The 22,859-nt window shown below is 47.8% G+C and overlaps 7 protein-coding genes and 1 non-coding gene across 8 annotated transcripts; 5 read left to right on the forward strand and 3 right to left on the reverse strand.

Annotated features, from left to right (window-relative positions):
- Positions 1-557: 557 nt before the first annotated feature.
- Positions 558-3,610, forward strand: F5Y00DRAFT_160649 (uncharacterized protein). Its single transcript, XM_048004691.1, has one exon. It carries the CDS (start codon positions 716-718, stop codon positions 3,215-3,217), a length of 2,502 nt encoding a protein of 833 aa, XP_047861733.1. The 5' UTR covers positions 558-715; the 3' UTR covers positions 3,218-3,610.
- Positions 3,611-6,434: 2,824 nt separating this feature from the next.
- On the forward strand, positions 6,435-8,722 carry F5Y00DRAFT_160663 (uncharacterized protein). Its single transcript, XM_048004692.1, has 2 exons — positions 6,435-6,779; positions 6,999-8,722. The coding sequence occupies exons 1-2, from the start codon at positions 6,748-6,750 to the stop codon at positions 8,419-8,421; spliced, it is 1,455 nt and encodes a 484-aa protein (XP_047861734.1). The 5' UTR covers positions 6,435-6,747; the 3' UTR covers positions 8,422-8,722.
- A 629-nt stretch (positions 8,723-9,351) lies between these two features.
- Positions 9,352-11,196, forward strand: F5Y00DRAFT_245361 (uncharacterized protein). Its single transcript, XM_048008953.1, has one exon. The coding sequence runs from the start codon at positions 9,626-9,628 to the stop codon at positions 10,937-10,939; it is 1,314 nt and encodes a 437-aa protein (XP_047861735.1). The 5' UTR covers positions 9,352-9,625; the 3' UTR covers positions 10,940-11,196.
- Positions 11,197-11,425: 229 nt separating this feature from the next.
- F5Y00DRAFT_t132 lies at positions 11,426-11,507 on the forward strand. Its single transcript has one exon. It is a non-coding gene; the product is annotated as a tRNA-Ser (tRNA).
- A 998-nt stretch (positions 11,508-12,505) lies between these two features.
- On the reverse strand, positions 12,506-13,277 carry F5Y00DRAFT_265140 (uncharacterized protein; the record flags this gene model as incomplete). The annotated part of the gene is made up of 2 exons (XM_048011759.1): positions 12,506-12,772; positions 12,870-13,277. The coding sequence occupies 2 exons, from the start codon at positions 13,275-13,277 to the stop codon at positions 12,506-12,508; spliced, it is 675 nt and encodes a 224-aa protein (XP_047861736.1).
- A 2,271-nt stretch (positions 13,278-15,548) lies between these two features.
- On the reverse strand, positions 15,549-17,777 carry F5Y00DRAFT_160710 (cytochrome P450). Its single transcript, XM_048004693.1, has 2 exons — positions 17,325-17,777; positions 15,549-17,256 (listed from the first exon to the last, which is right to left on the reverse strand). Exons 1-2 carry the CDS (start codon positions 17,435-17,437, stop codon positions 15,828-15,830), a joined length of 1,542 nt encoding a protein of 513 aa, XP_047861737.1. The 5' UTR covers positions 17,438-17,777; the 3' UTR covers positions 15,549-15,827.
- Positions 17,778-17,828: 51 nt separating this feature from the next.
- On the forward strand, positions 17,829-20,098 carry F5Y00DRAFT_160781 (uncharacterized protein). The gene is made up of 4 exons (XM_048004694.1): positions 17,829-18,344; positions 18,539-18,655; positions 18,723-19,352; positions 19,425-20,098. Exons 1-4 carry the CDS (start codon positions 18,283-18,285, stop codon positions 19,747-19,749), a joined length of 1,134 nt encoding a protein of 377 aa, XP_047861738.1. The 5' UTR covers positions 17,829-18,282; the 3' UTR covers positions 19,750-20,098.
- On the reverse strand, positions 20,050-21,115 carry F5Y00DRAFT_265144 (mitochondrial carrier; the record flags this gene model as incomplete). Its single annotated transcript, XM_048011760.1, has 2 exons — positions 20,050-20,098; positions 20,163-21,115. The coding sequence occupies 2 exons, from the start codon at positions 21,113-21,115 to the stop codon at positions 20,050-20,052; spliced, it is 1,002 nt and encodes a 333-aa protein (XP_047861739.1).
- Between the last annotated feature and the right edge of the window lie 1,744 nt (positions 21,116-22,859).

Genomic DNA, 22,859 nt, shown 5'->3' on the forward strand with positions numbered 1-22,859 from the left:
ACTGGGGTTGGACAAGATAGAACCTCAGTCATGGGCCAACCTTCCGGGGACACTTGCGTTGCTAGTGGCATAACAACAATTATGTCCTAAGAAAAGGACATGAGAGTTACGAAGATATTAACAACTAGTATTAACAACGATAATATTCGACTTAGCTATGGACTATGAATTATATATATTTGGACTTATACTCCCCGCACCGGCGCCGATGTGGAAACCAGGTGGAGATATCCCACAGTTGAATACCGTTAGGCTATGTCTTGAATAGCGCCTTTGATTTGACTGGATGTAAGACTAGGTATGTAAGTGTAAGTGTAAGATACCATACGATTGGATCGTGTAATAAATACATGCAGTGTATCGTCGAAATTTAGTGGAGCGGGTCTGCCTTTATATGCTATGTATCTAGGTACCGGAGCACTTCGATGCTAAGCTTTTGCCTTATGTACGGATTACCTATGCATGTATTATGTAAGTGCTTAAGGTTGTATGTGTTATGTAACATTGATCCAAGGCATGTGAGATTGTATAGAATACTTCCGTAATCCGTAGTGAGGTGCCCACCCCAGTTAGCTTCCATTCTTTCATCAACCTTTAATGTTTCTCTAAATCTCCAATGCCAAACCACCATTCATTCTATTAACCAAATCCAAGCGCGATTTATTCACAAAATGCGACGTCCTACGTAATCATACTCCAAACAAATTTACCGATAATGTCTTCTAAGAAACTTGCCGACTTTCCTGACGTCGAGGCGAAGCTCCAGAAGCCGTCAAAGCAATCCGCGTTCGAGAAGCAGAAAGCTGATGCCGAAGCCAAACGTAAGAGAGAAGCTGCTGAGACCGCCGCAGTATATGAGAGTTTTGTCAAGAGTTTCGATCACGACGATGATGAAAATGACAATACGGGCCCTACTTCCCGTCCACCACTCGCATTTGGTGCTCGACCTCCGGGTGGTCCTCTCGGTCGCGAAGGTGGTAGGCCAGTACCGCCAAAGAGACATTTTGGCGGTGGGCCAGGCTTGAAGAGTGGCCCTGGATCTTTGGGCCCTGCGCCAACGTCCTTCGGTAGCAAGAGGAAGCTCGACAACCACCAACCGGGTTTCAATAGAAGAGCTGCGGATGATACCCGGGGTCGGCTCGGATTCCACGATGACGACGATAGTGACGGTGGTCATGTCCCACGACCTAAGGTTATTTCCAAAGTTTTTAACGCGAGCGACGACGAAGGCGACACGAGATCGAGGGACCTGGCCGAGCAGAAGGCTATAGCGAAGCCTACGCTCCGCCTAGCAAATCTTCCACCGGGAACATCTCCTGCTGTCATAAAAGCTCTTATGCCACCGAGCTTGACTGTAGAGAATGTGAAGATCCTACCTCCTCCTGCGGGAAGCACAGAGAGGAAATCAATCGCTGCTATTGTTACGCTGTCTAAGGAGACCCCCGCTACGGATATCGACGCGACAGTCAGCTCTCTACAGAACCGATATCTTGGCTACGGCTTCTATCTATCGCTACATAGGCATCTATCGTCTGCCGTAGTATCTACCACGGCTACGTCGAGCCTCACATCTTCGTCTACCTCACATGCCTTCGGCGCAAAGCCAGTCCCGCAAGCGAATGACAATAATTCTCATCATCCGGGTGGCTTTCACCGCGGGTTTGCTCCGCCATCGTCTTATAATACAGGGGGAGGACCGATAAGCCGAACTATTTTCCATGTCCCAGTGCAAGCGCCGAGAGACATCAAACAACTCCAATTAATCCACAAAGTCGTTGAATCTGTATTAGCTCATGGCCCGGAGTTTGAAGCCCTTTTGATGTCACGGCCCGATGTACAAAAAGAAGAGAAATGGGCATGGCTGTGGGATGCACGTAGCGAAGGCGGAGTGTGGTATCGGTGGCGACTCTGGGAAGTGATCACAGGCGGCCAAGCCAAGGTCGGCCGACAGGGAAAATATATACCGCTATTCGAAGGCAGCCACGCTTGGAGGGTTCCTGAAAAGGATCTGCCGTACGAATATACTACTGCTATCGACGAATTCGTATCAGACTCGGAGTATAACTCTTCTGACGAAGAAGACTACGAGGACGAAGGACACAAACCGATGGATGGCGACAACGAAAACACTTATTTGAACCCGCTCGACAAAACCAGGTTGACACACTTGCTAGCTCGTCTTCCGACGACATTGTCAAAGATTCGGAAAGGTGATATTGCTAGGGTGACGACTTTCGCTATCACCCACGCGAGCAGAGGCGCAGACGAGATTGTAAACATGATCGTAGCCAACATTATTAAACCATTTGCGTTAACTTTAGCAAATCCAGAGCGTGGCAAACCTAGTAAAAATGGAGAAGACTACGGAGAGTCGCACAACTCGACGCCCTTTCCCGACGACGCAAACGCAAAGCTAAGCGAGAACCAGGATACGAGTGCTGCGAGTCTTATTGGGTTGTATGTCGTGAGCGATATTCTCTCGTCGTCCGCTACGAGTGGGGTTCGGCATGCCTGGAGGTACCGCCAGCTCTTTGAGGTATCTTTTAAAAATAATAACGTCTTCGAGATTTTGGGCCTTACAGCGGAACGCCTCAATTGGGGTCGTCTGAGAGCAGATAAATGGAAACGAAGTGTCAAACTAGTGTTAGGTTTGTGGGAAGGATGGTGCGCGTTTCCGCATGAGAGCCAACAGTTTTTCAATGAGACATTTGAGAATCCCCCGAGTGCGAAGAAGGAGGAGCAGGTTGATGAGACCGCTAGGAAAGGCAAATGGAAAACTGTGGAAGCCGGTAGTTTGGCTACTACGCAAATCGAAGGGAAAGGGTTCGTGCCTCTGCCTACAACCGGGGAAGCACGACACGATAATGAGGCCGCTAAGATGGAAATTGACGACGTGGATGGTGAGGCGATGGATGACCAGATGTCAATGGATGAAGCGGACCTGGATACCGATATCGATGGCGTTCCAATGGATGACAGTGAAGACGGAGAACCCATGGACGAAAGCGAAACGAAAGATGCGGAACGAGATAACTCGGTTGGCAAAACGGTGGATAAGGGTAGTCAAAGCGGCGAAGAGAAGGATGATGATGAAGATATTGGAAAGGTTGGCTCAGGCAGCTTGTCTAAGGAGCAATCAGCTGGGGCCCAGACCAGGAGGCGTATGAGAGCCGTCGATATGTTTGCAGACTCTGACAACTCTGACAATGGAAGATGATCCGGCGGCGCAAGGGGCAGAGCCAATCCTATTAGTACACCATTGATAACGATCCAGGGCCACCAGCAAGATCAAGCCCTACCTGTGCACATATAGAGTCGGACCTGGACTGTGCTTCATATTGGAATGCAGTTGTCTTTATCAACCATAGAGTGACTGATAAGCAGGATCTGTCGATGGCGTTATATCGTACTTGAAGCTCACGAAAAAATACTAATGGCTATGTGCCGTGACGATGACGTTTACCCAGCCTGGATACCAACATATTCAGGCCGTCAGAGCTTCTTAGTATATCCCTACGATTCACTTGCTACACGCAGAGTGGTTTAACCAGTCCGGAAAGACGCCTCTTCTGTAACAGATGCTTCGTATCTATCAGACATGAAGGCATGAGCGTCATGAACCAGCCAGATGATGAACCAGGTATTAGGGGTAACTTCGTGAGACAATGCATTTATATTAGGTACTACATTGATATATGTGTTAATCTAAAGTGATTAATATCATCTCTAAGAGCGACCATGTGGTCAAGGGCAGATCCCATCGGTGAATTGGGACGAGACGTTGTGCGAGGGGAAGCAAGAAACTCGACAGATTTTAGTTTGCTAGCAAACGCAAATTTCGCAAATTTCGAGCATGATATCTACCTTGATACTTGAGAAATAGCAACATGGCCACCTGCAATGGAGGTAGTCAGTAAACAGTAAGATAGCTACGATGATTTTCTCAAATAGGTCTAGGGTAATTGCAAATCCCGGAGGTGGAAGCACGCGAGATGCTATATAGATGGGCCAATTGGAATTCTCCCGAAGCTCGATAAAATTAGGTTTCGGTTATCCATCCCGGCGGTATCGAATCTCGAATCTCGAATCTCGAATCTCGAATCTCGAATCTCGAATCTCAAATCTAATCGAGGTCAGATGTCGCTTATTAGCGCTGCAGGACCGATTATTTGATATCCGAGTTTTCATATTGGACATGTAGTTGAATGTTTTACCTCGTACTTCGTATGCTGGCTTATACCATGCAACCAGTAGTTAACCAATCTTGGTGCAAGTGCAAATAGCTTGCTATAACTAGCCAGTTTCGACAGAGCTTACACCGTGATGTATGAGCAGGTATTAGGTAGATTATGTAGAGTTCAATGACTTCTTTAGCACAGGTAACTGATGTGTAGGTAGTATTTGTATAATAGGTACTAACCAGTAACAACAGGTAGTAACCAGAAACGAGATGCACTGTGTACGCATGAGTTAACGGAGAATGGAAGTTGGTGATTTATCTGCGCCTCATAAAGTTCAGGCTTATCTATTTGGTTCTTTTTCATCGAATGATAAATTAGGTAGGTTCAAGGTAGAGAAACATTGTAGATATCGTTGTTGCCTTTTTCTTCAAAGAGCCGCATCTTTGCTTATGTACTTGTACTTGTACTTGTACTTGTAAGCAAGAGGTAATATACGTAAGGCACTTGCCGTCAAGAATCTGCCAAAGTTCCGCATTGCATTTTAGGCACATAATAAGGTTGAGGCTTTTGATACTGGGGACATACCCGAATAGGAAAGAGGTTGACTCTTATTATAGCATTTTATCGTTCGTGCTGTCATAAACCCGTACTGTACCTGCCTAGGTAGGTACCTAGATATCAAGAGCAAGTGCCGAAAACGCCTTGTAAGCAAGCTTTAAAAAGAACCGATATGTGACCAGATGACGTATCCTTTTTTTTATACCGTAACTAAAAAATTCTAGGTACGTGCTTTAGATTTTAGCTCCACGTTCCCCAAGACTATTTGCACAGCTTCATGTTTTTCTGGCTGCGAGCCCCCTTCTGCCCCTCCCTTTCAGCCCCTCCATAAAAGTTGATTTTCTATCATCATTAACCATGTCATTGGATGTAGATGATACGCATCTTCTGCAGGACCCTTTTAATGCTCCCGTCCCCCCCGATTAGCGCGTTCTGCAGTACATAAGTACATGTAGTACATACATATATACTTTATGTACTTACATAGCATAATCCCTGTCCAAGAGGAAAGGGAAAGTGAAGGATCTAACTCGAAGTCAGCACCATTTGGGTTAAGCAGCCAATCAAAACTTGCTCGTTTTGGGATACCCCCACAGACAACACGACAGTCACCATCCCAATCATCTTTCACTTTTGCTAATACCCTTTGACCTTTTGACCCTTTCCTAGAGAGCTCAGACCATTACTCAGACCATTACTTAGGTAGATATTTTATGGTCTATTATGGTATGAACCAACTAACCAACTATCTCCTTGTGGTGGAACCCTTAGGTATGCTTCACTGGAAAACGGTTTGGTCAACTTGGTGGTTCTGTTGAAGCTTACAAGACGAAAGCGAACCGGTTGAGCTCCAAGAGCCAAGAGGTACAATATCTCTAACAAGTTACATATAGTTCACATACACAATTTACCGGTATTATATAGAAAGCAACATTAAACCGCCACGGTCAACGCAACCACCATTGAAAAGGAAGCCTTTCCCGGATTTCAGACAATTATTTCAGACAATTATAACCGCTCTGATGACCCTTGGAAAACATTGACATCTAAAAACCTGGATCCCGGTCATAAATCCCCTTTCTTACCGCCATCTAGACTGCAGGACCGAGACATTCCCCGGGGGTACAGACTTCTTGTATCCGGTCTGTCTTGTCATCAGCCTCGACTCGAAGCACAGTCTTACCTACCTGGGTACCTCCACTAACGTTGTTGGCTGGGGACGTTACATGTGGGAATCAGACGAGAAACAACCTCTTCCCCTCCCCATCCCCTGGACAATATCACTCTTCCTTATCGGTCATAACATTCCAAATTGTCTCTGTCCTTCCGGAGTCTCTTCTCAGAGTATTAGTCGCTACTTACACCTGATCGTCTCACCGTGAACCCTTCATCCACCGTCCGATATCCATAACCTGTAACGGAACCCCGAGGTGCCGATCCCAGACTTCCATTGTTGAGTGACTGCCGTCATATTCCCAACCTGTATTACTCTGCCTCGGTATTCAACTCATACCAGCCATATTGATCGACGACACTCTGCCGGACATATTACACTTCATTCGTTTACCCTCGCGGCTTTTAAGACCCTATCTCTTATTGATATATCCATTATACCACATCTCTACCTCTATAACGACCTAAGCCTCGAGTTCGTCTGCTCAAGGCCCCTGTGAGACCTTAGGCGTCGCGCGCTCTAGCTCATCTCGATTTTCTCGAAGCCTCGAGTTCCACGACGCCAGCCACTTTTCACCTCATGCTACAGTCAACAGTCAACCTATCTTTCCAAGTACGACTTAGAAGAACCGCTACCTACCGCGCGACAATCTCGATGGGAAGAGTCCTTATGCGCCTCGCTTTCGACTGACACGTTAGAAATCAACCTCTAAAGTAAAATTGAGACGAGCCGTCTCTGGGGCAGTCGATATTTCTTACATGATCTATAACGTTCCTTGTCCAGCATACTTTCGAGCTTCTGTTGCGCCGGTACTGCCGCGCGACACTACGGAAGATGCCTATCATTAATGGACAAAAGATGGCCTGGTGAGTCGGATACAATTCTTTGCTGTTTGTCTCTGTGCAGTGTCCCATGGGGAGTCTCGGAAGGTTGCATGCTGTTACGCTAAGTTTGGGGCGCCTCTCCTAGCAAACTATCCTCATTTGACACTGAGAGTCTGTGTAACAAACGGCTCTTCCAGTATCTGGAAGAAATGGCCGCAGTCTTGGCTGTTTTCACCCACTGACTACTTCTCCTATTTTTAGTGAGCCATGCATACGAGGACATCGATCGACCAAGTGCGCGCATTTAGGAGACCGTATGCTGTTACCTGTGCGAAAGCCGGGTCGACCGCTGAGCACTTGTCCTCATCCGCCGGGCAAGTCGTGCCAATGCCGGAATGTAACGGCTGCGCTCCCTAAAGGAGGATCATGTCGATGCGGTGGTAGTCCGCCTAGTAAGACTAACGGCACGCCGGCCATCGTCAAGGCTGAACCACCAGACAACCCGCCGCTATCACCTACGAAACAAGCATCATTTCGAATTCAGAAGCCGACAGCAAAGCCGAATCGAAAACAATCTACTGATGCTTCCGCTTCCGCTCTACAGCGTATGAACGCTAACAGCTTGAACTTGATTGGCGCTAGCAGTGTTTTACCGGCATCTTCCGCTGATTATACGAATTACATCCCACCCTTACATAATGGTAGTCACCAATATCCCCCCTATCCGCAGATAGCTTCTCGTCTAGAGAGGCCACTAGACCCTTCACTACTTCCCCTAAGCAACGGCTTGTCGAACATATCGCCAGCACAATCTTCCAGGAATGGAATCCCAGACTGCTGTTCGAATAATTCAACGGTTAGTTCAGAAACGATGACGTCTGGTGCATCCAGCTCGCCCTACCACACGCCGACTTCGAGCACTGGTGATTCTTCGCAAGAACCATCTTTGGAACAAGCTGGAAGCTGCTGTTCTCAGAGGGTACAACAACCTCCACAGATACAACCCCATATTCAATTCCAGAGCCAACTTCATGCCGGGCCTCAGCAGTCCTCAAACATGATGAGCTATATGCCCCAAATCCCTACAGGCAACGGCTCTATGACGGCGCATTTTCCGCCACAAGTGTCGGCCGAACAACAAGTATATCCGATGAACAATTTCCACCAACCAGCCCTATACTCGGACCAGGTCCCATTTGGGACGTACCACTTCCCGCTACAGCAGTCGCAATGGGAGCAGTTAGTAGCGAATCTTTTGCCCCAAGTTGAACCAAATGGAGATGCCTCGGGTTCCTATACGAGTCACGTATGTCACTGTGGCGCTGAATGTGACTGTCTTGGATGCCCTGCCCACCCGTACAACCAAGCAACGTGTCAGTATATTCGCGATGTCATGGCTTTCCAGGAAGAGCCCGTAAACGGGAATATTGATACGGGTAATTCAATACCGGACCCGCCGCTAGCGGTAGGCGAAGCATCACCACCACCGACGCACAGCCCAGCCGACACGGAGTCGCCGGGTGCGAACGATCTAAATCTATCGCCCAGCGAATTTCTCTTCGTCGATTACGGTCACGGAATGTGCGGATGTGGCGATGATTGCGCGTGTGTTAATTGTTTGATTCACCGAGACCCACTGGATGCGAAGATGCATGGAGGGTCTCAGGACAAGACCCCGAACTAAAGGAGAGGGGGCAACGTGACCATTTCTACTGGCGTCTGGATTGGCATCCAACTACACGATGCCTTTGGCGGAAGCGACAAAGCGATAGATCAACTAATATCCCCAAGGATTATGGATGAAGCCCATGAGAGCGGAATATTCGCACGTATATATCTAGGAAGTCAGGGACGTATATATTTAAGGGAACAGGAAGGAACATGAAACATTTCATATAGGGGAACGACAGTTCGGAGAAGAGATTATGAGGATTTTTACGAACTATTGGTAGCGATAAATATTAACTATACGGACCTTGCGATAGGGACTTCGACTGAATTTTGAGGATCAAGTGGTCGATATACCCCCCGCCTAGAGGGGGTTTTGTATCGTCGACGAGCCCCAATCGGCTATCCTGGCGTCTTCCGGGGTGATTGGGTCTGGATTGAAGTTCAGCGAATAGAATCCAAGCCTAGACTGTCTACGTTCTGTACGAGTCGGCGTTCAACCGGCTGGCCTGCCGCGTATCTGGGGGCTTTCATAAGACCTTGTAAGACATGACGAGTAAGTCTTGGCGCAGATTTACGTACAGAGTTCGTGGTGTGACAGATGTTCGATACATAGTTCAGAAGATAGGGATTGATAGTAAACGGCCATATACATACGGGTCCCCAGGGGGCTTGATGGACTTATTTGTGGATTTTCCCGAGTCTTTGCTTCGGTTAGGTATCCTGAGATACAGATGCTCCTCCACTACATAGCGCAGCGACACGGTTTCGTACAATACAATTATTGTATTAAATATTGTATTAGATTTCTGTTTTGCATTACTTGTGATGAATGGGAATTAGTAGGTAACTTGGATGTTACGATAGTCGCGTAGGTTGTTAGCAAGAAATAATTCTATACTTTAGACAGTCTTTAGTACAAGAATTATGTGAGAACCTTGATGGACATTTTCGCTTATGTAAGTATCATACAATTGAATGCAGAATGCAGACTCCACACGGCACATGGCGCAAATGCCCGACGGGTGGTACCTTACTTTACTAGTCCGCGGCTTACTACGTATTATTAGCCTGTTCTCCTTTGTACAACATACAACGTACAATGTCCTCCAAGAAAGAACAGAACCAACAGGGGTCACTCTACTGCGGCTTCGGACGCATATGAATCCTACACGATCGCCCAATTTACCCCCCGTGCGGCTGCTGCTATCGTTGCATCAATGGCTGATGCTAGCGGCTACCGAGACCGCGGACTGGGAGACCACCGACGTCATTCGAATCATAAGCGAACGCGTGGGGAGGATGAGCACGAGTTAGATGACGTGAAACGTGTCAAGCGGAGATACGACGATTATGAGAAGGGGAGTGGAAGTAGATACGAACACCAATATGACGACCATCGACATTCTAGACGGCGTGATTCCGTATCACGACCGAATACCTCATCATTGAGAGAAGGGAGAGGGGAACACCGTACGAATTCTACCCCTTTCGAGCGCTCGCCTTCGATGTCCTCGGCGCGACGCCGCCATCATACACCTGATCATCACCGTCATCATAGGCGTCGCCACTCTTCGACTCCTCCCACCCATATCCAAATCGAGCTCCCATTAGGCGCGAGGCCTCTGGTCCGTTCCGATCTTAAGACCTTCAAGCCTCTATTTGCGCAATACCTCGAAGTGCAAAAAGGCAAGGACATTGCGGCGCTGGACGAGAGGGAGGTAAAAGGCCGCTGGAAGAGCTTTGTTGGCAAGTGGAACCGTGGGGAGCTGGCTGAGGGCTGGTATAGTCCTGAGACGCTTTCCGAAGCGAGGAAGGCTGGTGCTGGCGCTAGTACACAGCTTGTGGGGGAAGGTAGTATAGTCTCGGTGACGTCGCCGTCGTCGCGACCGAGCGGACAGAATCGTGAGAGACTTGGTGGGGGCAATGACTTGACGCTTTCCGGAGGGGAGGAAAGCGAAAATGAAGACGACGACGAGTATGGGCCAACTTTACCTGGGTCAGCTCCTGCGCAAAGCTACCCCCGCCATCATTCCGATGCCACCCGCTCTACGCGACATGGCCCAGGCATACCCAATCGGCAGGACTTGGACCTGCAGCGCGAGAAGGCAGAAGAGGAGCGCACCCAGCATATCTCGGACCTCCGTCTGGCGCGAAAAGCCGATCGCGTCGAGCAGCGCGCGCGCCTCGAAGAACTAGTTCCGCGGGCAGAACCCGGGACGCGGGAGCGGCAGCTGGAGAAGAAACGCGAGGTCAACGAGAAGATGCGCGGGTTCCGAGACAAGTCGCCGGGCGGGGGTGCAGCAGAGGTCAACGAAGCAGAGCTCATGGGCGGCGGGGATTCGGTCGCCGAGTACAAGCGCTTGAAGGCGGCGGCCGAGAGGCGGAAGACGGAGCGAGAGGTGCGGAGAGAGGAAGAGGCTAGGATTAAGGCTGCGGAGAGGGAGGATAGGGTTAGGGAGTATAGGCGCAAGGAGGATGTTACGATGGAGGTGTTGAAGAGGATTGCGAGGGAGAGGTTTGGGTCGGGGTGAGGCGTGAGGCGTGATATTTGGCTGGGGACTAGGGACTAGGGGATCGGTTTATGATGATATTAATTCATAACATGTTAACCTGCATTACACTTGGGGTAGGTTGGACTTTAAATTCCGCAGGGTGAAATTGTGAATAGTAGTTAATCAGGTGGCTACTTGTCTCCCCAGGTGCTTTTACGTATTAACATTTTACCTTATAGTATAGGATGTGAAGGGTCATCACCTATTGATAGTGAACTGTTATTACCTGGGCTAGTTATTCAGGAGTCCAAGTGTACTACGTACATGTTCAACTCGGCATATTGCAAAGTGTTACCTTTTCTACTATCCGGGTCTCAACCGATACGGCAGTACGGATGGCTGCGGGATCCACTTATGGACGCTTAGGCCAATCATCTGTGCAATATGCTCACAATTTGCTAGCGCTTCCCTCTAAAGGCCATGCTATATAAATGTGCATAATAGACCATCTTTCAACAACCAATCGGCGTGGTGGCAGAGTGGTCTAATGCGCAAGACTAGAAATCTTGTTCCTTCGGGAGCGTCTGTTCGAATCAGGCCCACGTCGACTCTTCTTTTTGCTGTTTTTCCAATTATTTTACTAGCTTTTTAATTCCGACCATCTTCATTTACATATCTTTCCAGAGTTTAGTAGTTTTGTATGAGGTAGTTTCTATATATGAATTTATCTCATTTAGATGTGACAAGTAGCCCGCGCCAGTTCTTATCAACTATATCTTGGACAACTATTTTAGAGGACTACGACCACGTACAGTATATGGTGGGGTTAAAAGGACAATAGTAGGACTTGAGAGTCCAGGTTAGCTTAATGTCTTACCTGTATATGTCTAGTAGGAGTTTAACTAAAGGGGATAGGGAATGGCAACGGAATAGAAGGGGTGATTGGAGAATCCAGATTGATTATTAGAAAAGGTCGTCCAATTAGTCGTAGCACGTCTCATATACTATGATTAAGCCAAAGTATGCTCAGCTGAGTATGCTATAGTAATACCTAGGGAGAGCCTCAAGAACTGAAGAATAAAAGGTGGTCAGCATTATGTTACCGGACACGTATTACGAATTTTCGGTTACACTCACCACATAAGAATTCGAGTAGAAGAAGCAATTAGCATTCTGAAGGTGTGTCTCATGGAGATAAGACTGCATACTGTACTAGGAAACAGGAACGTCCCCTTCCTCATTGCTACCTATCCCTATTCCCTGCTGGGGAAAAGATGATTCCGCCATAAAAACCAGATACATTATTGCCCGCCTCGGGCTTTTTCGTAACGAAAAAGTTGACATATGAGACTTGATAGCACAATAAGCCAAAGCACTAAACATAATCACTAGTACTGATAGCTACAGAGACTTCCGCTCATTTCCGCCGTGTTACGTCCCCATAATCCTCTCTCAAGAGTATCGCGTCCAATTTCAGGCCGAATGTTCGTTGGTAGCCTGACAGTTTCTTATTAATAACGGTAGGTAATATCTCGGGTCATAGGGGAATTTTACTGCTGAACTCCCTTGTCGTATAACTGCAGGTAAGTCTTTGTGGGCAGATAGTTAAAATCCGCTGCTTGGGATAAGGTAAATCTCTCGGCTGCGGTTCGCTGATTGATCGAGGAACGCGAGGTCTTGTTGAGGCCATGACTCAGGATCCGGGTTGTAACGTCGAGGATACTGAAGTTCATGAGCCATGACGCGATCTAGGACTCCGTTGTTCCATTGATGGACCCAGTCTGCCACGGAGAGGATCTTCTTCAGCAAGAAATTTCGAGGCCAGTTACGCCCGGCATAGTGGAGGCGGGTTCGGTCCCATCTGTATCGGTGCTATTTGAGATAATATGTTAGCGAGATAGAATTGGGGGAGGGCTTAGAAAAAAGGGGGGGAAGAGGGAGGGAGTTGTTAGAAAAGCGATTTACTTACGGCCACGTCGTTGCTCTCGGTTATCAGCATTGCCTCGATACGCGCGCTGTTTGAGATCAAGGAGAGGAGGTAGCCGATACCAGCGATCAACACAACGAAGACATAGACTTCGAGTGATTCGTAGAAGAGGCCATTCTTGATCGCAAGTAGCAGCGCAACATTCACGAATAGGGCTAGGCTGATATACTTGACGAGGACCCAACACCACCAGACCGCGATCAACTCCAGACCGTAAATGACGGGACGGTATCGAAAGTGGAAATCGGGGGCGACTTTTTGAACGACGCGGAGGAACCACTTTCTCTTCATCACAACGGCGATGAATGCTGCGTGGCCAGCGAGCAATGCGATCGAAAACAGGATAACCTGTTTGATGAAGGTGACGAGCTCGAGAAATTTGGACTCCATCTTTTCTGAATAACAAAAAGGAAGACTCGGATAAGATTCGATTCACAGAAGATGGAAGAAGATGGTTTGTATGGATGAAACTTCAATGTAATTGTCGAGGTGTTGAAGAAGGAAGGGAAGGAATATTGTCTTGTGGTGAGAAGGATGTGGAAAGGTAGATTCTACCTCGTGGGGTGGATGTTGGTAGATTTAAATAGAAATATTGGGAGGTGTAGGAAGAGTCATCAGAGGGAAATTCAACTCGTCCTGTAAGTAACTTTCGGGGGAGGTGAGCGGGTTTCAATGGGTACGTCGTTGACGGAAGCCGAGTAACACGGCCGGAGGCGGGTAAGGGACTCGGAACTTAGGGCAGCGGTATTGTCGAGGCCGGGTTAAGCGGGTGTCCGGGGCTGTTGTTTAACAGGGTCCTTCTGTAGTTGCTATTTGTGAGTAATCATGCCTTTGCAAAGGGCGAGAAGGATGGCTGATCGTGCTACCAATGTTACCTAGGTGCTATGCCTGACCCCCTTAGTCGTGTCTTTATGCGATATGCGGGAAAGGGTTGAGTCTACACAATGCTAGCTTCTTTAAAGAAAATGGGTTGCTTTAGAGTCATAAATAAATACATCCTCTACTACTACAGGGTATCTCGATTTACGCAGTTGTGAGCAATACGTGGACTTATAGTCGGCGACTATAAGTTGTGGCTAAAGACAACAGTATGTTGGAGATTCTATCGGCGCGGCCTATACGGAGAGCGAATAGATGGCGCTTTACTACTAGTGGCACTCGTATGCCAGGAGTCCTAACCTAGGACTGCAGAGGCACTTGGAATAAAAGCGTTGCATTATCTATAGGCAACGCTAGTTATAACAGGGACAAGCAAGAACGCAACTCTACAAAAGCACAAGTAATTTTTAAAGAAATCTACGACTGGACCGTTAATACGAGATAACTGAAACCCTTTTACCCATATCTTCCAGTGTTCGACAATGCTTGATTATATTACACTAGGATTTAAATGTATAATGGTGAGACGATTTGAGGTTCAAAGCGGAGCTGTCTAATATATATTGTAGACTCCTTGAATGGACGATCAATTAACTACCTAAAGTACCTGTTATACATGCTCATATTGACGAAGACTGGATCTATAATATGATGATTTTTGGTGCGATGATGTGGCCGAACTCACGCCCCTTACTTGTATGATAATATGCATTAGTTAACAAGATTAATTAACACCTACTGTGTAAGTTGATTCATTGAGGAGTTGACTGTAAAAGGGGTTGGCAGCAAATATTTACTACACATTAACCTTAACTATTCTTTTGTTAAACATATATCTACCATGTTGAGCTTTGCATATAAGCACAAAATCCACCTAATGGCTATGTGCCTTGTTAAGATGTCATGGGAAAACATCGACTTAGAGTTATTATAAAAGATTGAGTTCTATCATACACCCAAGGTTTAGAGTACCTCCTATAACACCATCTTTAATGACAACCCTGCCTCTGCCCTCCACTCCCACTCCCACTCCCCTTATGCGCCCCGTTCGTCGTCATCTTTCCCGGCGCATCATTATATCCGTACATCTTATTCTGACGCCATGAAGTCGAGCTGTGAGCATGATCGCCGTCGCTGGCGGTCTGCGAGGACAGGAAAACGGGCTGGGTCGAAGTGTACCCTATCCCTATCCTTCGCCTCCTCTTGACGTTCTTGTGCCCGTATGATTTCCACCAATTCATTTAGCGGGTTTGTTTGATTACGACGACGTGTGCAGCTAGGGGTTGCAATAGCAGCAGCCTTTTTGTCGGGCACACCGCTGTCGGTCCCCTTTATAGTCATCTCAAGAAAAGTCATTATATTGAACAGTCGCCAAAACTGCTCGTGATCTAAACTTCGTATATCTCTGAGGTGGTTTAGCCGCTTGTTTATCTCGGCTATAGCAATCCCCGCGTGTTGTTTTACGCATCTGAGCGTGTGAAGGAGTGTAGTCTTCTTAGCCATCTTGTCAAGATTCCTGGTTGCAAAATACCCTGAGCACGACGAAGAACCTTTCCTCTTGTTCTCTCTCGTATACTTATACCGAATAAAACTCTTTGTTTTCCTAATGGGCGTCCACGCTCGACCTAAGGAATTGTTCTGAACTTAATCCCAACTTCAAGAGTTGGCTGGTCATTGTCAAATAATCTGTAGGCCTCTCTTCCAATCCAACTTTTAGTAGACCGGTGCACCCCCCAGTTACAGATTGTCTAGCGAAGTCGTTCCGGAATGGCAATACGAATTCTCCCTATTGTGGACTTGGACGGTAAACAAATCCCACTGACCCCTCAAATGCATATATCCCATTAACGAGAAAGAGGTATTGCCTGATTAATTAGAATTAATGATGATATCAAGACTACCTGCCTGCGCAGTATTGATCCTCTTAGTTGACTTGGACCTGCCTCTGAAAAGATCCTTCAGAGTACCAAAACCAAGAAAGGGGGCAGGAGTGGGGTTAAACCTATATGATAGATAGGAAATAGCTGAAGCAATCTCCTTCACATGTTAGGGGGGATATACTCAAGATTTAGACTTCACAAGACATGGCAATCCGCCCTTCATCGGCAAAGTAAGACTGCTCTTGCTAACTCTCTCGCCCCCGTAGGCTGGCGTGAAATCAAACATCAACACCATCGTTGGGATGACCTGGGCAGCTAATAGTTCCGCCATCCGTTTCCCGAGACACAATCGCGGGCCGCCGTTGAAAACCGGGAACTCGGCAGCGCTCTTCGTGATTAGTTTTCCATCTTCCGTAAGCCATCTTTCGGGCCGGAAGGAGTCTGCGTCGTCTCCCCAGCTTATTTTGGACCTGTTCATGGCCCAGGTGCACCAAAATACTATGGACTTTTCTGGGAGAAAAGTACCGTCGGGTAGCGTGGTTGATTTTTCGCACTGCTTGATTTCGAAAGGGATTGGTGGGTAGAGTCGGAGTGTTTCGTAAAATGTTGCCATGGTGTATGGTAGCGACGAGGGCGTGAGGATGCTCGAGTTGATATTCCCTTTATTATCAGATGGTAGTAATGGCTCCTGGGTGTTGTCGAGTAACGTCCGTACTTCGTTCCGAATCTTGTCCATGACGAATTCATGTTGCATAAGGAGATATATGCACCACGTTAGTGCTTGGGCAACAGTATCTCTACCAGCAGATAAATAGTTTAAGGCAGAATCAGATACGATTTCCCGGTTGTCGCCAAAAACTTGCAATAACGACTGTATTAAGCTGCCGGAAACTTCATCTAGCCTATCCGGTGTCAGTTCCGGTGTGTACCTGTCATTCTGTTTCTTGGTATTTGAATTCGCAGCACTGTCTACAATCGTGTAACCAAAAGTACGGACTGTATGCAGTGCTTCTCTGAACTTAGAACCGGCGAAGTGCTCTTTAATGAACCACAGCGGGTTCTGAAAGCGTTCAGTAGTCGCGCCTGAGGCATAATCAAATGCAACAGTGAAATCATCATTGGCATGCATCTCCATATCATAAGCCATCTTTCCCATAAGCTGACTCGTAATCTCGTGAAATACGGATTGCAGGTCTACGACTTTCCTGGCACGGGCCTGCACTTGCACATGTTCTACAGCGCGGCCGAGATACCGCGGCAGCGCTATGTCTGTCAAGACTCGTAGGTTGGAAGTGTTGAGAAAGGCCAGGCCGGCTTTCCTCTGAGCTTTCCATAGCTCACCATCAACATTAATGATTCCGTTCCCAAACAAGTCCCGAGAGAGTCCCTTGAAGAAGTCGCCTTTGGAGAAGACACCCTCGTTTTTAAAGACATAGTCTAGGTTCTTGGGATCATTGATGACCACGCCTGGAGGTAGGGTGGGTACGCTGATTTGGAACGTCTCGTTGCCAAACCGCCTTTCGCACTTGACGAACCAAGAAAATAGCTTCTGGCGTGGCCGAAGAAAGAGGATTCCATTACCTACGATGGGTAGGGTATTTGGCGGCTTTCTAACGCGAGGTTAAATTCTGGACGGTAGCCTTATGGCCTTATGGAAGAGTATTGAGACGTGCCTTACCTCAAGGGAGCCCCATTCCGTCGAATAGTTGGGGTCCGTAAAGTGAATTGATAGTAGAGTAGTATCCCGAGTAACCCGAGCCAAGCTAACCCGTACCCTTCAAGGAGAGCCATATCAGTTACCGTAGAATGTTAAATAGAAGCCTCGGTGTATATGCTATGTAATGGCTTCATGTGATTTTGGTCTAATAAAAGGGGCCAGCTACATTCGTTAAGTTACATTGGTAAAGCGACTGAATTTTATCAATTGAGATGCAAAATTGAATTCGGGTGTTTTGAAGCTCATAGCAAGAAGATCTTTCAAATGAGGAATCGTAAAGTCATCATGTAGGTATGTACCTATGTAAAAGATTGGATTAACGGTTGATACTCGTATATCATAAAACTTCTTCTCATTGACTTTGTTGTTGTAGAGTTGTATTCCGTACCTATCTTCTATCACATGTTTTCAGGGGCATCGCATCTCTTGTCTCGACGTTTCAGCCTTACGTCAGTCGCCAATGACGCAACGGAACATGCGGATATTCCCTACCCTAGCCTAGCCTAGCCTAGCCCCTGTTGTTTCTCCCCTAGTCTATATTAGGTACGTATTTACTATTCGACACATGTGATTGGCTCCAATCTCCCATCTTCCCCTTGTAAACCCGAACCCGTTCATCGCGTCCAAGCTCAACTCGAAACTCAACAAAATCGCCAATCATGAAGGAGATGAAGCTGTCATGATGACGGCAGCAAGGGGAGCTAGAAAACTTCCATACCACTCCCCGCTCCTTTTCTTAAGGTCGCTAGCAATTCATATTTACTCAGGATAGCTTCGATTGTCAACTGTGCCGGTTCGCAGACCAGACATACACACGAAGCTGTTTGTCCGCCTATCGTCTAACTTATTATCCACTTCAATTGAGACGAGATACTCTAGGGCTACTACACCGAGAACTATACGGTGTATCAGCATCGCAATGGCATCCCAAACCCCTTGGATCCCCCGATTGCATCTCTGGGAGATCGACGACCAGCCGTGGTAAGTACATACCTACATACATCCACATCCACATATACCTATATGCAATGCAATGCAGACAGTCCAGAACCGTAAGCACTAGACCACCGGAGCTCCGGATTTCAGCCTCCCCTAATTACCTAGCATCAATTGGCTGTTATCGTCCGGCATGGCCATGGCACGTTGGGTCAACAGATTGATTGATTGATCGATAGTCCGATCCAACACATCTTCACCCGCTGTGGCTTACCGCAGGTCTATCCCGCTTCTCTTGGCTGTCTGACCTACCTACCCTCTCCCTGCATAGCGACAAGACAAGGGGAACAGCAGTCGTCAGCCTCATCCCGCGTCAACATGCCCTCACTTGACTACCTAGGTAACTTACCTCCACCCTCATAGGTTCCCCTCTTTCCTCCGCGCATACGTCCAAGACGGCCTAACGCACGCCTGGACCGTCCACATCCCGTTTCTGCAGCGCAGCAGCCCCGCGACCATCGTAGCCGAGACGCTACGGCGCGAACTCGGCAGCTCCGTTTCGCGGTACACCTACATCGACTTCTGCGCCGGAGCCGGTGGTCCCACACCATTCATCGAGCGAGCTTTGAACAGCCAGCTCGCGCGCCGCCGCGACGACGCGACGCACCGGGTTCCCGCGACGGCGCAATCCGGCGTCGTAGACGGCGAAAGTCGCGCTGCCGCAGATAACACGCCGAGCTACGCGGCCGTTGCCAGTCCCAAGGCCCAGTCTACTACCGTCCAGGAAGAGGACAGCCAGGTGGACTTCGTGCTGACCGACTTGCATCCGCACGTCGAGTCCTGGGAAGCCGCGAGTAAGAAGAGCGACCACCTAACGTACGTCGCGCGCCCCGTCGACGCCGCCAGCGCCCCTGCCGACCTACTACGTCGGTACACGGGGAAGAAGAGCAGGAAGGGGATTTTCCGGCTGTTCAACTTGGCATTCCACCACTTCGATGACGACCTAGCTCGCGCTATCTTAAAGAACACGGTCGAGACTAGCGATGGGTTCGGGTGAGTAGAGCCCTAAACTAGGAATTTTCTATATTTATCTTATGCGGATGACGCTGACAAGTTTCCCCTTAGCATCTTTGAGCTACAAGACCGGACCCCCACCGGCCTGCTGACGTGCTTCGCCTTCGGCTTCTTCATCTTTCTAATCGCTCCACTGCTATATTGGTGGTCACCCGTGCGCTTGTTCTGGGTTTATGTTATCCCTGTCGTCCCCTTTGTGCTTGTCTTCGACGGTCTTATTTCGTGCCTACGTACCCGCACTGCCGACGAGGTTGAGGCCCTATTACGGACCTGTGGTGCCAACAGCGACGGCTGGGAGCTTAAGAGCGGAAAGGAGCAGTTTCTTTGGCCCTGCGGATATTTACACTGGATCATCTGCACCAAGAAGGCTACATAAGGACCGAAAATATTCGGGCCGTAGGGTAGGGGGTGTATCGGTGTAAAGCATATGGTATCATATAGCCACTTATGATTCTTGCCCCCTTGTACAAAATGTCATTTGGTTGCATTCCGCAAAGTATAGAATATATGAAAGCCATGATAATATATACAAATGGTATTTTCCTTAGTCCCCCGTAAATGACGTTGGCAATGCTTCCCATGATAACCGCTGGACGCCCCCGGTCGCTTTCTACATAGACAGTTAAGCGAACTAAAGATGATAAAAGATGGGTAATCAACAGCCGGGGCTGACAAATTATTTCGTCAACCAACCAAGGTAATCCATAACAATTAAGGTTACCATACTACAATGTGACGTTAGCAAACATTATTCCGGCCTGTTCCGAATTTTGGGTGGGATGAACTTACGCGTGCGGCGCAATACGCACGTAGTAGGTACTGAATCCACGGTAGAAGCGCGTGATACCTTCCTCTCTGGCGACTTTGACGAAGCAGTCCGTCATGCTCTTGTACGGAAGTCTGCCATCAGGACCCCGTTGCTGCTTCTGCAATCTCGTCTTCACGAAGTCAAAGGGCAAACTGAGGAAGGAAGCGAAAAATCCAGCAATGGCGCTGGCCGTTAGGGTTTGCGATTGAGGAGACAATTGGGTATGCTTCTTAAGTTGCGCTTTAGCTTCCGAAAAGCATGCCAGTTGACCTAAGTTAAGCGCCATGGCTCGTACCACCGTTGGTGTCGCACCGGCCCATAACGCAGTGACGCCTTCGGATTTGACGATCGTCGATAATGCATCGATAACCGATTTGTAGTGCTTGCGCTCAGCGGCAGGCTTAAGGCCATCTGATTGCATCCGAATGAGAGCGAGATCTGCAGGGTTTCCGATAAAGGCTGCTATCCCACCGGCTGCAAGTCCAGCACTCGCTCGCTCAACAAAGGTAACCTCTCTACCCTTCTCCTTGGCACGCGCTGATAGGGCCTTCATAAATGTGTCGAAGAAACCCAATCTCGCTGTAGTATATACCGCCTGTCGAAGAAGTCCCGCTGAGAGGCCGGTGTATAAGTCAAGAGCCTTGCCTTGCGCAAGGATATCCCGCGTGACGGATAACGGAGTAGGTCTTTTCCCGGTAGCAGTGCCCTCGCCAGCAAGTTGCAACCTGACCTTGATCATGTCTACAGGCTGGATGACAGCGGTCGCAACCATGCCAGAGATACCGCCGTTAATGAATGGAAGGACCGCCCGCATGATGGGTGTGTGTAGGAAGTCATGTCCTGCGGCAGAAACTGCCTCTGAGCCCTGTTTGCCCATGGCGGACGTCTTAGTTCGTGCTGCTTCCGCGGCTTGCTTAAAGGTGTTAGAGCTCATAATTCTAGTCGAATTCCAGTCGCAAGGCAAGACAGTAGGGAGGCGAAGAAATCGTATACTGATACAAGGCCAAGACCCGTTTGAACTTTGGGAATGCCTACAGAAAGAGTAGAAAGCTAGTATTAACAAGACATAGTTAGCAGCATGTCCGTAAGTGTCATTTTGGTGAGACGGCTTTAAGCTTATAAGAAAGGCCGGACTACGTAGGGAACTCCTGAGAAGGTCCGGAGAAGCGCCATTGGCCGAGGCGCTCAACATCCGCTTGAAAGCATAGCCATAGTCATGACCGAGGTGTACAGCTAATAGCCGATGTTGCAATTCGGCCCCATTTAGCGGGTATCTGTTGTGATAAATACAGATGTGGACCGGTCGGGAAAGATAGGAAATGGGGTGTATGTACTGTACTTATTAGACCCCGGGCAGCGGCCAAAGACGTTGGAATTTCATCTCGGATACCGTTTTATTATCCAAGGCCATATCTGCGAGGCTGCACCAATAGGGTATTAAGTTGATAATAGCGGATAGTAGCTAAATGGTTGAGGACGGCGTTCCATGACGGGACAAACAAACGAACGAACAAAATGGGGGGAACCAACTTGTGCAACAATGTCTCAGTAGAAAATTAATAGATCACCCGGAGATGGGCTTCTCTTCCACCCCAACTAGAAAGCTGAATTGCAACTATCAGCCCTAGATTGAGGAAATTGAAAAAGCCACCGAGACCGGCGGGATCACAGGTTGAGCTCAACAGGCGAGGGAGAGCTGTACGTCGGTATGGATATTGGACGCCGGTGTGTATGTAGCCAGATGATGTCAGCAGAAGGAATATTCCGCCGCGAAATCGAAGGATAGCTATCGGATTTGGTGGGGGGGAATCAACAGAATAACAACCACCAAGTTTACAAGGCCAAGTAAAATCCAAAAGCAAAAGCGCGTGTAGCTAGGAACATGGATTTAAGTAATGTTAAAGAGTTGACGATATAAAGTATTAATTAGATGGAGGAGGACTTGGCCTCTGAAGGTTTGGAGAAAAAGAAAAGCTTAATGAGTTGGAAAGCACTGGATGTGCAGGTTATATATAGGTACCTACCTAAGGTAAGTAGTGCCTTGTGTTAGCGTACGTGGTATAAAAAGGAAGCCAGTCCTTGAATAAATAGGTATTTATTAAGGAGGGTGACCTCGGGTATGGTCGTTGCTACTAGGAATAATGTTTCGGGGTGTCGACTGCCTTCTAGTATAGTATACATGCAAGTGTAAACTCTAACTATGTAAGATGAAGGAAGGAAAGGGAAAGAGAAGTGGGACTAGAGCTTTAAATTATGTAAAAGAGATGAAAAGTACCTTTGAACCATTCGTCCTCCTTTTCTCGATTACCTCGAGTTCTTATTGGCGACGATGATGGAATCCCCTCTATACCTACCGCGTATAGTTTCTGGTGGTTAGGACACTACCGAGGGGCACCGAGTGCGGAGTTGACGCATACAATTCATCATGCCGACATCGAACTGGAAACAAGGTCATGCTGTACGATCGCTCCCGTTACAGTTGTAGTTCTGGTGCTTCTGATATCAAGTACTCTTCTCTTTACCTATCACCTATTCTATACCACTTACATATATGTAACCTAGTACACTATTTTCCTACCTGACGCGACATCGGGTCGATAGGTATTTATTTATTTATTTAAAATACCAGCGTCTAACTTTAATAACACTATATTCCGGCTAGTTTGCTGTAATGAATA

The sequence above is a fragment of the Daldinia vernicosa genome, assembly GCF_022497035.1.
Source record: "Daldinia vernicosa strain CBS 139.73 unplaced genomic scaffold F5Y00scaffold_51, whole genome shotgun sequence".
In the NCBI taxonomy this organism is placed as follows: domain Eukaryota; kingdom Fungi; phylum Ascomycota; class Sordariomycetes; order Xylariales; family Hypoxylaceae; genus Daldinia; species Daldinia vernicosa.

What these genes read in the sequence shown, in the direction of transcription:
- F5Y00DRAFT_160649 (XM_048004691.1), top strand. Translation starts at nt 716, where the DNA reads ATGTCTTCTAAGAAACTTGCCGACTTTCCTGACGTCGAGGCGAAGCTC.
- F5Y00DRAFT_160663 (XM_048004692.1), top strand. Translation starts at nt 6,748, where the DNA reads ATGCCTATCATTAATGGACAAAAGATGGCCTG. An exon ending in AATGGACAAAAGATGGCCTG is followed by an intron (nt 6,780 to 6,998) that starts GTGAGTCGGATA and finishes TCCTATTTTTAG; the next exon opens with TGAGCCATGCATACGAGGAC.
- F5Y00DRAFT_245361 (XM_048008953.1), top strand. Translation starts at nt 9,626, where the DNA reads ATGGCTGATGCTAGCGGCTACCGAGACCGCGGACTGGGAGACCACCGA.
- F5Y00DRAFT_160710 (XM_048004693.1), bottom strand. Translation starts at nt 17,437, where the DNA reads ATGGCTCTCCTTGAAGGGTACGGGTTAGCTTGGCTCGGGTTACTCGGG. An exon ending in CGGAATGGGGCTCCCTTGAG is followed by an intron (nt 17,257 to 17,324) that starts GTAAGGCACGTC and finishes ACCTCGCGTTAG; the next exon opens with AAAGCCGCCAAATACCCTAC.
- F5Y00DRAFT_160781 (XM_048004694.1), top strand. Translation starts at nt 18,283, where the DNA reads ATGGCATCCCAAACCCCTTGGATCCCCCGATTGCATCTCTGGGAGATC. An exon ending in GAGATCGACGACCAGCCGTG is followed by an intron (nt 18,345 to 18,538) that starts GTAAGTACATAC and finishes ATTGATCGATAG; the next exon opens with TCCGATCCAACACATCTTCA. An exon ending in GAGACTAGCGATGGGTTCGG is followed by an intron (nt 19,353 to 19,424) that starts GTGAGTAGAGCC and finishes GTTTCCCCTTAG; the next exon opens with CATCTTTGAGCTACAAGACC.